Source organism: Ophidiomyces ophidiicola (genome assembly GCF_022830035.1).
Source record: "Ophidiomyces ophidiicola strain CBS 122913 chromosome Unknown scaffold_7, whole genome shotgun sequence".
NCBI classification, from domain to species: domain Eukaryota; kingdom Fungi; phylum Ascomycota; class Eurotiomycetes; order Onygenales; family Onygenaceae; genus Ophidiomyces; species Ophidiomyces ophidiicola.
This window is the reverse complement of record NW_026054647.1, coordinates 34,854-48,289: the sequence shown is the minus strand read 5'-3', so window position 1 is coordinate 48,289 and position 13,436 is coordinate 34,854. Positions and strand designations below refer to the sequence as shown.

Below are 13,436 nucleotides of genomic sequence, written 5' to 3'. Positions count from 1 at the left end.
CCGGGACTCGCTGCCTGGCTGCTTTGTACTCCTCTCATTCGATTCGCCACTTGCGTGCCTCTGGCCGCCTCGTTCGTCGCTGAAAATTTGCGCCTCCACGCTTGATTCTCACCCAACCAGGACATACACTGCCCATTCAGATACAAGACCACAGATCCCGAAAATGAGAACGAGTACCATCGTCGCCGCATCGGCTGGTACCTTTGTAACTGCTCTCGTCGGTACGCCTCTTTTCGGCTCTTGCGCGACCCACGGCTGGTTTTGCTGACCCTTTGTAGCCTATGCCATCTACTTTGACTACAAAAGACAATCAGACCCCGAGTTTCGACGTGCGCTGAAGCGAGATAATCGAAGAATAGCCAGAGCCGTGCGCCAGGAATCGCAGGCCGAGGGCGTGAAGCAAAAGGAAGCCATCAAAAAGGCACTCCAGGAGGCAAAGGAAGAGGGCTTCCCCACCGATATCGAGGAGAAAGAAGGCTACTTTATGAGCCAGGTAGCCAGTGGTGAAGCTCTATGCGCAGATGGTATGTGATGGACCTGCGAATTCTCACTGTTTTGCGGCAACGCTGACTCGGCAATCGCTGTCACAGGCACAAGGAACGTCGAAGCCGCCCTCGCTTTCTACAAGGCACTCAAGGTATACCCGCAGCCAAAGGACTTAATCGCCATCTACGACCGCACGGTGCCAAAGGATGTTATCGAGATTTTGGCCGAAATGATTGCCATGGACTCGTCGTTGAAACTGGGCTCCTTCACCAGCGACATCGGGATGGATAGCCACAGCGTCGAGTAAATGACCCAGCTGGAGTGAACGATAGAGAAGCTACTTGTGTATCTCCCCAGTCTCCACTACCCCTGTATATTCGTTACATATGCGTTTGCTAGTCGCAAACTTTCCCCAAACTTACACTGGCATTGGTTTCGGAGCAGGAATTTTTTTGCTTTGCTTGTCGGGACGCCGTTTTGGAGGATTGACTTTTTGTTTTATTTCCCGCCTGCAGACACATGTCCCCAGAAATTGCTATGTATTTTAATTACTAAAAGGTTGCCGGGCGTGGCGGTTCTTCCTTTCCCGCCTGGCTACAGAGAGCATTATGAAAGAGAACCAACAACAGAACAGATGCATTCAAACACTTGCTGGTGGCCTTATTAATGAGGCTGCCAGTCTGGCAAGCCGTGGGAGAAGTTTCTCTTCTTGTTCACAGAATGGCGATCTTTGACCGGGCCCTGCAACACATCCTGCCAGATGGTGTGCTTCGAATGCTCCCCCTGTAAGCTTGGATTGTGTCTTCGTAGGTATTGATGCTGGGCATATGTCAATGTACATACATACATGTACGCATACAAGCCTGGCTGTCTTCAACTACCAGCCTTCTCAGGTCAACGCTAAGAATAGACAGTCAATGAGACTTGTGGAGGAACACTGATGGGGCGGCGTTGTGTTCCTCAAAGCTCCGTCGGCAGATGCCTTTCGGATGTCAGAATAGTTTTAATCAACTCCAAAATTCTATGACATTTTCAGGGCCAAGGGCCAGAACTGCTAATTTTATGCTAACTTTGTGTCTATATTCTATCATTATCCTCGAGCCAGGCGACCCCTCACAAGCCACTCGATAAACCTGACTGATACATTGAGCCTGAACTTGACCTCCGCAGATGGCGAGCCGTACCAAGGGCAGGCGGCTGTCAGCTCAGGTTGGCTTGGGGCGTTCCGCAAAATGGGGACAATGTCGAGCAATTCTTCGGTTACGATCTCTTGATCTTCTATGTTCTCTGAAAATTTTGAACTCAAATCTATAAAATTGAAAACATCGTCTATCTCCAGCGTCAGTTCTGATTTGAGAGGTTGGCCTAACGGCAGCGGCAGGCCTCTTGACTCTGAACAATGTGAGCTTGTGGTTTCAATTGGGAATAGGAAAAAGATGGTAGAAATACAGGGGGTCCGACAAGGCCAGATTCTTGCCGTCGTTTGGAGGTTGATTTGCGAATGTGTTTCGAGAGTTGTCTCCGTTTGTGGGTAGGTACTATATCTTGCATTGTTTGATGCATCGGCCGTAGAAGATACATGGGAAGGAGCTTGGGGTGATTCTTGATCATCGCTGAACAAACTGGAGTTTTGGCAAATAGTGGCAACCAATTCAGATAACCTCCTTGGTTTAGAGAGAGATTTCCATTGAGGTTGAAGTTTGCAAATCCAACAGGGTTTTAGAGAAGCAATTTTAGTAGCACTTGTTGTTAAAGTAAGTACATAAAACAAACAGATCGCAAGTCGAGCTCAGTATACATCAAACAAACGTTACTATACGCAGATCTCAGTCGCCCTTGGGATGTACGAGATCTCGTGGTCAGGGCCGGCCTTGTATTTAGCATTTTGCAGTTTCTTTCAAATATCATTAGTTGGGCCTTCGTTGGTCCATACCCTTGTTCTGTCTGGTACTTTTTCAGCTCAGCAGTGAGATGGCTGAAAAGGCATCGTGTTCAATGTTCTTAGCAAAGCGGATGAGCAGAGAGATGGATAGCTGCTAGTCTGGGAGTGAAGTGGGCTCAGAAGAAATGGTATGACCGGTGGGAATCATTTCTCAGATGCCCGAGCCGCCCAGCGCAGCATAGGCATGAGGAGGGGAGGCCCATGCACTGGGCGGTCATGAGTAATGGGCTTATTTTTGAGAGCGGGGAGCTGTACCCATGTCCTCGCTTCCCATTTATCTGCTATAAGGTTTTGATTTGGTGTTATGGAAGATGCACATCGCCGACGCAGAAGTGTAGCCAATCCGAGGATGCATGAGCATGGGTGCCAGATATGCAGTAGTGGGATCCCCAGAAGGACAGGGTTTTTGCACTAAGCAATGCAGATGGGCAAATGGACACGAACCGGTGGTTCCATATGAAAGTGGACAGCAAAATGGACATGCAGGTGGACATGCAAATGAACAGTGGTGCGGCCATGTTTCGTATTGGAGATGAGTTGGCTGTCTATCTCAGCAGTGTCTGTGAATCCATACACGGCTTTAGGGTATGAAAGACGACATCGAACCTTGCTGTTGAGCAGCTATTCAGGCTCAAGACACTCACATAGTCCGATACAGTATTATCATAGCCCCTTTTCTCACAATCCATTTACTTCCAGGCCGATACCTCGGGCGGTACACCACTTCTCAGCATGTGCTGGTTCTTCCGTAAAACCCCAGCACGCTTCCCCAACTGCCGTGGGAAAAGCGAGGGCAATTGCATCAAGTTCTTCCCGGTTGAAGACTATGTTGACCGGTGGGATTCGGCGAAAGCGCGGGGCTCGGCGTGTCCCAACCCGACCCCAACATCTATGGGCAGCTCGACTAGACATAACAACTGCCCGCAGCACCAGTAGTAGAAAGGCCGGATGGAGGCCAGGTGGAATGGATGTAAGTATTGCAAGCGGAAATACCTACCGATAACACAGTCAAAATGCTGATCGTTTATAAGGCAGCTCGGTAGCGAGGGGGGTGTTAGGGAGGGCCGGGGCGCCGGCCAGCTCTCGTCAACTAGTTAATGGACCATTAAGTTAGCCAGTGCTGGTTGGGGGAGAGGAGGACGAGTTAAATAGCTTTCAAAGGGCGGTGTGTTGCCCAGGCATTTCGGGTAATTCTCATCATCATCATCTTGTATTGTTCTATTGTTAAATTTGAGTACATCCATTGCAGAATCAGATGGCCGTCAAAGTGCCGTTCCGGATCTCCATCACCTCGCCCGCCGAGTATGAGCAGCATCAGCAAGGGGTCGAAGAAGAGAAACGCGTGTATGAGCGGCTGGTGGGCTGCGCAGGCGTGGTGCAGTATCTCGGTGGCACGTTCGGCACGCTACAGCTGGAGCTGATGCTGAACGGTGACCTCCAGGCGTATCTTGCAAGGCACCGGGCGCCGCGAACGCAGCAATGGGCATGGATTCGACAGATGGCCATGGCACTGGCAGGCATCCATCGGCAGCGCGTGGTGGTGCAGGACGTGGCGAGCCGCAATTTTCTACTTGATGCACATCTGCGACTTCAGCAACGCGTTGCTGTTGCCGCCCGACGCGTGGGCTGCGCTAGCCGCCGAGCCGCCAGGCGCGCGGCCAACAGGCGCCCGCTGACGTAATCGGTGGCTGGCGAGGCAAGCGCGGGCCGCGCGGGTACCTGGCGCGTGGCGGCTCGCGCCACGGCCAACACGCGAAGAGCAGCGAGAGAGAAGACAACGGAAGACGTGAGATATACCAGCTCGCTCGACGCTGGCTTTTCTCGCGCTGCTTTGCTGCGGTCTCGGCGTGCTTCCCCGCCCGTGTGTTCTTTGTCTGCGCTCCCCTGCCTCGCCGCCGCTCATTTGCTGCGCCCGCAGATTAGCCAGCCCTCCTGAAACCGCTTGGCCGTTGGCCTCAACCACTCTAATAATTAGTTACAACTCCCGGCGCCTGTGCTCGCTCGCTCGAACGCCTCGCCGTTTCATTGCCATCCTTCTTTTCGTTCTCTTCCCACGCTCCTTTGCCTCTCCGGTCGCTGGCTGGCCTGTCGCTCATTCGCTCGTCTCGCGTCCCTCTGTCGCTCGCTGCTCACCCGCTCTCATTCTTTCCTTCATCTCCCCCCTCTTGTCGCGCGCCTCCATCGCTACCTGCTCGCCATGCTCTCTGTACGTCCAGCCACTGTTTCGTTTCGCGCTTCGTTTCGCCTGCTGACTGCTGCAGAACCGCCTCCCCCTCATCGCGGCCGCTGGCTTCGCCCTGCTGTCTACCGTCGCCGCCGTTGCCCCCATCGAGGTCCAGGGCGCCCAGTTCGTCGATAGCAAGTCCAAGGACCGCTTCCAGATCCTGGGCGTGGAGTATGTCTCCCTCATCTGTGCGTGCGCCCCGACGCTTGTCACTGACTGCCCACCAGCTACCAGCCTGGCGGCTCTTCTGGCTACAAACCCCAGTCGGGTCAAGATCCCCTAACCGACGCCGATGTCTGTCTGCGCGACGCCATTCTCCTGCAGCGCCTGGGAGTACGTGATCCTTTGTCGCTGAGCTTGCCCGTAACTGGACGCTAATCTTCGCCAGATCAATACCATCCGCATCTATAATGTCAGCCCCGACTTCAATCATGACAAGTGCATGTCCATCTTCAATGCCGCCGGCATCTATCTCCTCCTCGACGTGAACACCCCCGAGTACGGCCAGCACCTTAATCGCGAAGACCCCGCCTCCACTTACCACAAGGGCTACCTGAAGCACATCTTCTCCGTAGTTGAGGCTTTCAAAGACTATCCGAATGTCCTAGGTTTCTTTGGCGCCAACGAGATTATCAACGAAAAGTCCGCTAAAGAGGTCCCCGCCTACATTAGAGTGCGTCTAAACTTCGCCCCAAGCTTTTCTTGTGTTTTCTTTATTTTTTGTCACCTTTTGTTTTATTTATTTTTTTATCTGAGCGCCAACTAAATAATTGTTCTTATAGGCTGTCCAGCGTGACCTAAAGGAATATATCGCAAAACACTCTACTCGCAAAATCCCCGTCGGTTACTCCGCCGCTGATGTCCGTGATATTCTCGAGGATACCTGGCAATACACCTCCTGCGACGCTGGAGATTCTTCCAACTCCGACTTTTTCGGCCTCAACTCGTACTCCTGGTGCGGCAACTCCAGCTACACTACCAGCGGCTATGACAAGCTTGTCGCAATGTTCAAAAACACCCCCCTCCCCGTCTTCTTTTCAGAATACGGCTGCAATGAGGTCAAACCTCGCGTCTTCTCTGAAGTCCAGGCCATTTATGGCAAGGAGATGACCGAGGCCATGTGCGGCGGCATGGTCTACGAGTACACCATGGAAGAAAACGAATATGGCCTCGTCTTGCTCGGCAACGACAAGAGTGCCAAACTCCTCGTCGACTACGACAACCTGATGTCGCAGTACAAACAGCTCGACGTCAAGCAGCTCAAGAACTTGAACCCCAGCACCGCCTCCAACAAACCCGAAAAGTGCAAGTCCAGTCTCATTAAAGCCAGCGGCTTTTACAACAAATTCAATATTCCCAAGCTTCCCGAGGGCGGAAAGGAACTCTTGGATAACGGCGTGGCTGGCGCTAAAAAAGGCAAACTCGTCTCCGTTGATAAGACCAAGATGGAGTCCAAAGTCACTGACAAGAACGGCAATGCTATCAACGGCTTGGAGCTGAAAGTTCTCAAAGATGATCAGTCCAACGTCCCTGGTGAGAACACCTCAGGTCAAGCTGCATCCACTGGCCCTGCTGGTCCCAAGAAGACTGGCGCCGCCGCAAAATCTGTTGCTGCTGGTGTCGCCCCCGTTCTCGCTGCAGTTGCTGCTATATTTACTCTCGTAGCATAGTTACTCACAACTCTTGAGCCTTCCTGCACAAACCCAGCATGCTTTCATTTTGTTTTTCCGTTTACCGGGGTCAGCTTATGTTCACTGTACATACATAGATTCCCCTTTCTTTCATGTCACCTTTTTCCAGCCTATCGGTTCTTTTTGAGCTGCACACATTTTCCGTGTTGCAGTCACTTTAATCCCAGCTGCTCTGTGTATTCTAGTCATACCTTTAAATTGTGCTGTGTGCGATCCTTATTCAACTTGTTCTTAGCTTGAGATGGGAGCGTGAGTTTGATGAAGTGTTCTATTTCAGAAAAACTGTATTATACTAATTAAAGCAAGGCTTTACCAATAATTGAATAAGAAAGAGTCAAGCGTCAGCCGAAATCAGATTTCTAACTGCAAAACCATAATATAGCGGAGGATTTGTTTACGCCCTCCCCTTTCCCTTGCCTTTCCCTCTGCCTTTCCGCTCATTCCTGTTAGAGAGAGCTGTTGACGTCGTATTGTCTAGGCTTGGAAAGTCATGCAAGCTATCTTCTGAAAATGAGCCGCATCCTTGGGATTCAGACTCTGTACAGAAATTGTTTTCATCTTCCGCGAGACTCAATCGTAGCGCAAGCTTGAAGTCTTCGACTTCCTGGTGAGCAGTGTGTTCATTAGTTGGTATATTAGACTTGTATAAGGAACTTGACTCTTCAGCTGGCCTAGGCCTGGTGATAACACAATCGAATTCGCGTTCAAACGTCAAGGTTTCGTCGTTGAGGCTACGACGGATGGCTTCAGCAATGCTTGGGTCCAGCGGTTGGTCCGGTAGATGGGATTTGTACGATGGCTCCTCCCGTTCAAGCAGGAAGGCTTGTGGGGCAACAGTGCCACCCGACGAACTCGCCCCTGCACTGCTCTCGCTTTCGCGACGTTTTCTTTCATCACTGGTATAAGACTCCTCGCTCAGCATACAGGCATAGGCAAGGAGGTCATCCTCGCTCGCCCCGGGGCCAAGGATGTCAACACCAAACCTTCCATTCAGAAGTTTCTGTGCTTTTTCTTGCTCTTGTTTCAATCTTTGGATTTCTAACTGCTCATTGAAAATGTAATCTTTCAATGCGCCACGGCCTGTGTGAGAGTAACGATCTGTTTCTGTGGATCTATTACTTTTACGCTCAGAATAACGTAGACGGCGCTTGGTACTTTTGTAGTGATCAGCAGCAGAAGAACTATACCACCAGTAGCGTAGCTGAGTGCCAAGAGATACGATACCTCTCAGACGCGTGGGATCAGGATCAAGGCATATGGCTCCTGCAGCAAAGAAATTGTGACCAACCCCTGGCACGGATGCTTCTGCTTGCTGGAGACGACGACGTGCCCTGGAAGAAAATCGCGAGTTGAGTGTGCGAATGGGCTGTAAACATGATGCAAGGGGATCCCACGCCTGGACTAAGCCGTCGTTGCCGCCGTGAACCAAATAGAGCGAAGTCAATGCCAAACTAGTTACTTGTGGAGAATCTGTGCGAATGACTCTAACTGGATCGATATGATTAACGACCTCACTATTCTGTGAAACAGGAGCTCTGATATTCCAAACGATGACAGTCCCAGTAGAGGTCCCAATAGCAAAAAACCTGCCTCTGTTGCCTGGAACCTGGGCAGGAAGAGAAGCTTCGCTGGAATCTGACCTGGGTGTGGACATCAAAGAGGATTCAGAGCCGCCGCACATGCCTAGTAGCGGATCTTCCAACGTGGTAAGCACGGCAATTGTTGACATGTCCATGGCAGTAACTGTGATGGAAGCAGCTTTAGGCAAATCTATAACAAGGTTTGATTTTGTCCATGACGTTTGCAAGCACTTATAATCGCCTAAAGCGAATGGGCGGGTGGCGCTAGCAGTTGACACTGATCCTGAACTGCCGAAAATCGAGGCCATTGCTGTATTCGATTGCGCTTGGGAGAATGGCTCATTATCGGGGGGTACCGAGTTATTCAAACGAGTGAACCGAGTTAGGCATGTCCGTTGCCCTGGTGTAACACCACAGGTGACCAATGTGACAGATTCGCCAGCACCTTGGTAGTCGTCGCCGGCAAAATCAACTTCTAATTTTCGTCGCATGTCCCAACCCTTATAAACTTTCCTAAAATGATGTGGGTTTTTATCTAAGTATTTCTCAATCTCTGCAGCCTCCACTGTCAGTTGCGCCTGAGCAAGGCCGGACGAGTGGCTCGAGGATCTTGGACTGTAGTTTCCATCAAGAGACGACGTGTTGAACGGGTCGGGCTGCGTAACCCGTCTTGTTTCTTCAACAAGTTCCCAACGAACGGATCTGCCAGTCTCCCATGCTGATTGGTGAAGGTGTTCCATTGTTGATTTTGGAGGTGCCATTTCGTGCACTGGGATTTGCGTCAGATAAAAGACTTCGCCCAGGGCATTGAGAACAACAGCCCAAATACGACGGCTTGCATGTCGTTTCGTCGAAAAGTTTTCATCCACCGAAATTGAAGTGATTGGTACTCCAGGAGATAGAATCCATCTGGCTGTGATTTCGCCTCGTTCATACCGCTGGCTGTATGAATGGTGAGGGCCAATGGCATAAGCAGTGAGAACGCCATTCGAACCTCCCATTAGAATGCCGCATACCCCCTTGGTAATACTTAGAATTTGAGCAGACTTAGCAATCCAAACAGAACAGATGCTGGTATTTGTTGCAATAAGTTTAGGCATGCCTAGATGTGGCTGGGCGGGACTTTCGGCCAAATTCAAGAACCTGCCCCTTTTCTCGTTGGAAGATAAAAAGTAAATGCGTCCATGAGGTCTGCCTTCGCCGTATACCATCCCATATTGCTGGCTTACATCCATCACATTGGGAAGTCCTACAATCTCCCCAGAGCCGAGGCCCCATTGTTGCTCTCCAGGGAAGGAATCCTCAAAATGGTTGAAAGTCTGGGGATCTGATATGCCCCATGCGCCAAGACCAGATTTTCCAATAGCGGGTTCACTTGCAGAGGCGGTTCCCTGTTCACTTGCTCCATGGACGAAGAGAGCAGCCTTCTTTTCTAACCCCGATCCGAAGGCACCATCAATATTGGAAACAGGATAGAGCAACAGTGAGTTGTAGTTTGAGATAGCCTGGGATGCTGTGTGGTTTCCTCGGGGAGAGGCGTGCGGTCCTGGTTTCTCGTTATCTGCTGGTTTCCCTCGCCCCAACGAACGCAACAACCGAGTTCGGAGAATGTATTCATTTCTCCATGAGGCCAAAGCCGTCAGACGACAAAATGCACGTCTCCTTGAAGATAAGTGTTCCAGCTCATCCGGGTCCAGTGCGCCCCTCCCTGTATCTATTGCAGCGGGGCCGGGAAAGTAGCGTGAAAAGGCTGTCCTCCAAGCGTGAGGGGTGGTTACAAGGCCATGGAATCGCCGATTGACCAGGCACATAGAAGAAAGAGCCGCTGGAGGTAGATGAGATAAAATATGGGTCAATACCTCTAAAGCCCAAGTTAGCACTGTGTACACAAGGGCATTCCGATAGGAATCCCACCGTTTGGAAGACTCTCCAATATTGACGATTGGTGACCACCACAAGTCGCACGAAAGGCGATAGCTTTGAATGGTAACGCTCCTCTATTGCTCGGCAACACGATAGACGCGTGTTCATATTCGCTGACACGATCAGTAGCGACAGTTTTCGCATAGCTAGGAGACTCTATCCGGACTGCACAGTCGTGAGGCCCAGTTTCGGCCGGCACTTCGCCAGTGTCATCTTGGTCAGAGGCACGGCCGGGGCTATGTGCTGGGGGCAAGGGGTTTCCATGCTGGGCGAGAGACTGAGATTTAGGGGACGGGTCTTTGTTCACAGGATCCTGGATCGCCTGGTTGGACTCTGGTTGCATATAAGTAGAGAAAGGTGCAGCAGTAATATGATGGCAGACTGAGCCAGAAGTGTACTGGGTCAGTCAAGAGGATTATAGATCGCAGGCTTGATTACTGATGTTGTCGTGAGCAAATGAAAAGGTGTTGGAAGCCTCTCACTGAGATCATTCGGTCGAAAACGGAATATCACGTGGACTGGCGTCGAAGCTAGATAAAACTCTGTACGGAGTACGCGCCTCCCATAGCGCGCATTTAACTAGGCAGTTACGTGACAAGGCTGGAATAGCACCCCCCGTGGCTTCAAGGCTGAAATACTTCGCTCCTTTAGCTCTCCCTTAAGCTTCGAGTTTGCCAAAGTGCGATGGTTTTAACTAAATAACTAAACTAGTGTGTGAGAGCTGAAAGTACAAATCTTGAACTTCACTGCTGTTTTCACAATGCCTCTTGGGGGTACAAAAGTTCCACTCTGTAGTCTATAGAACAGTGCTGACACCGAACAGATGCTGATACCATCCGCATTCTTGTCTCCACAGACAACCATGTTGGGTACAATGAACGTGACCCTGTTCGTGGTGATGACTCCTGGAAATCCTTCCATGAAGTTATGTGCCTTGCCAAAGATCGCGATGTCGATATGGTACTGCTTGCTGGTGATTTATTCCATGACAACAAGCCATCCCGCAAGTCGATGTATCAAGTAATCCGCTCATTACGCATGAACTGCTACGGTGATAAACCATGTGAACTTGAGCTTCTCAGTGACGCTAGCGAGAATTTCCAAGGCCCATTCAACCATGTGAACTATGAAGATTTGGATATAAACATTGCCATTCCCGTATTCTCTATTCATGGCAATCATGATGACCCATCCGGGGAGGGACATTTAGCAGCGCTGGATATTTTGCAGGCCTCTGGTCTACTGAACTACTACGGACGAACACCTGAGTCCGATAACATTCAAATCAAACCAGTACTATTACAGAAGGGCCGAACGAAGCTGGCTCTATATGGGATGAGCAATGTTAGGGATGAACGACTCTTTCGGACATTTCGTGATGGGAAAGTCAAGTTCTTTCGACCGACTATGCAGCAGAGCGATTGGTTGAACCTGATGAGCGTCCACCAGAACCACCATGCGCGGACAGAAACAGGATACTTGCCTGAAACCTTCTTGCCTGATTTCATGGACTTGGTTGTATGGGGTCATGAGCACGAATGTTTGATTAATCCACGCGTGAATCCAGAGACTAAATTCCAAGTGATGCAGCCTGGGTCCTCCGTTGCAACATCTCTTGTACCGGGTGAGGCAGTACCGAAACACGTTGCCATTCTCAGCATAACCGGCCGGGAATTTAAATGCGAGCCGATCCGTTTGAAGACCGTACGGCCATTTGTCATGAGGGATATTATTCTTCATGACGTAGAAGAGGCACAGCGGTTAGCGAGGAAAGAAAACCATCGTACTGAAATCACACGTTTGTTGATGAAAATTGTGTATGATCTTATAGAAGAAGCTAGGGATGACTGGCTTGCATCACAAGACGATTTTGATTGCAATACATCCCAGGTTCCTCTCCCATTAATTCGGCTTCGCGTGGAGACGTCCATCCCTGAAGGTGGGAGCTTCGATTGCGAGAACCCGCAGCGCTTCTCAAATCGATTTGTAGGACATGTGGCTAATGTTCATGACGTTGTTCAATTTTACCGCAAGAAGAAATCTGGGGCACTTTCCCATAGCAAAACAGACGTCCTTGATGAGTCGGTGGTCTCTCACCTTGCTTCCCTGGATACCATAAAAGTCGAACGCCTTGTTCGCGAGTTCCTTGCTGCCCAGTCTCTTACAATCCTCCCGCAAAATTCTTTTGGAGATGCAGTTTCTCTATTTGTCGACAAAGACGACAAGCATGCCATGGAAATATTTTTGAACGAATCTTTAGAAAGCCAAATGAAGCATTTAATGGACTTGGATCGTGATAATGACGCGAGCGCCGGAGACTATGATGACGAGGAAATGAGAGATAACCTCCACACTGCGATGGATAAATATCGCGAGCAATTAGAAGAATTGTTCTCTAAGGGCAAGGGAAAGCAAAATGGTGGCAATAGGAGATACAAGCCGAAACCAGATGGGTGGGAAAGTGGGTTGGATGGCCCGTGGGAGGATCAACCAGGCGCGTTAATCCGCTCAGACCATGAAGATGACTTAAATGAAGACATGGACGAAGACGAAGCACGTCCTACTGCTCGCACACGGGCAGCCGGTGCTGTTTCAACCCGAGGTACAAGAGGCACCAGAGGTAGTAGGGGGCGAGGGGGTGGAGCGTCAAGGGCAAAGCCATCATCAAAACCAGCACGGGGTCGTGGCCGGCAAGCAGTGTCAGACAAAGATGATGGTTCCCAGGATATTGTTATGCTTGATGATGTCGATGAAGTCTCGGGCACAGATGCAGACTCTTTATTTGTTCAACAATCGACAAGAAAACCTCGTTCTACTACCACAGCTTCAAGAGGCCGCAAAACAGCAGCTGCGTCAACGCGCAAGACAGCGACGTCCACTTCTTCCAGTCGTGGTAAACAATCACAGTCCATGTTGACCTTCGGCCGTTCCTCTGAACCAAGTCAGAGCCAAACAATAGTTGGAACAGCTAGCACTGGCGGCAGAAGCCAGCGGCCGACACGACGTGCGGCTGCCACAAAGAATATTGTCACTAGTGACATTGAAGACGACGACGAAGATGATGCGTTTGAGCCAGTGTGATCTTCTCTTGTCGGCTTTCATTGAGGACTATCCAAGAATATGCAAAGTGATGGGATGTTTTGTTCTTTCCTTTGCCTCATCGTATGCTCTACTCAAACTTCGACTCGAGAGCATACATTAAAGACCTCTGTTTCTGTCTTCTCAGCCTGGCTCATTTCAGGCTCAATCTGCAGCAGTGAATGAAAAAGAAGTCTCACTGCTGCCCAAAACTTTCATACTCTCCCATGTATTGGTTTGACCATAAATGCTGATCAATAAATTTCAAATTTTCGGCCTTGACTCTCGATATTTTGGTTGGCTTAACGGGCGTGAGTGGATATTGGGGCAGCTGTAAGCTCTACATATTTTTTTGAATCCTCATTAAATGCCTCGTAAAGGGCCTCAGGCATAAATGGCCTTTCGTGAACCCCCAGAGTACTATTGGAATGACATGGGTCTGAGGGGCGATCAGCATTATGTTATATCCGTAGAGTCTGATATGATAATATATTGCGACGGTACGGAGTACA

General features: G+C 50.1%; 4 protein-coding genes across 4 annotated transcripts; 3 read left to right on the top strand and 1 right to left on the bottom strand.

The window, feature by feature from the left end:
• Positions 1-163: 163 nt before the first annotated feature.
• On the top strand, positions 164-793 carry TOM20 (mitochondrial import receptor subunit tom20; the record flags this gene model as incomplete). The annotated part of the gene is made up of 3 exons (XM_049251493.1): positions 164-221; positions 279-524; positions 591-793. 3 exons carry the CDS (start codon positions 164-166, stop codon positions 791-793), a joined length of 507 nt encoding a protein of 168 aa, XP_049109298.1.
• Positions 794-4,625: 3,832 nt separating this feature from the next.
• Positions 4,626-6,322, top strand: GAS4 (Glycolipid anchored surface protein 4 precursor; the record flags this gene model as incomplete). The annotated part of the gene is made up of 5 exons (XM_049251492.1): positions 4,626-4,634; positions 4,690-4,823; positions 4,880-4,985; positions 5,041-5,325; positions 5,435-6,322. The coding sequence occupies 5 exons, from the start codon at positions 4,626-4,628 to the stop codon at positions 6,320-6,322; spliced, it is 1,422 nt and encodes a 473-aa protein (XP_049109297.1).
• A 415-nt stretch (positions 6,323-6,737) lies between these two features.
• On the bottom strand, positions 6,738-10,189 carry LOZ57_002419 (uncharacterized protein; the record flags this gene model as incomplete). Its single annotated transcript, XM_049251491.1, has 2 exons — positions 6,738-9,784; positions 9,838-10,189. The coding sequence occupies 2 exons, from the start codon at positions 10,187-10,189 to the stop codon at positions 6,738-6,740; spliced, it is 3,399 nt and encodes a 1,132-aa protein (XP_049109296.1).
• A 417-nt stretch (positions 10,190-10,606) lies between these two features.
• Positions 10,607-12,927, top strand: MRE11 (meiotic recombination protein; the record flags this gene model as incomplete). The annotated part of the gene is made up of 2 exons (XM_049251490.1): positions 10,607-10,619; positions 10,670-12,927. 2 exons carry the CDS (start codon positions 10,607-10,609, stop codon positions 12,925-12,927), a joined length of 2,271 nt encoding a protein of 756 aa, XP_049109295.1.
• Positions 12,928-13,436: the final 509 nt, after the last annotated feature.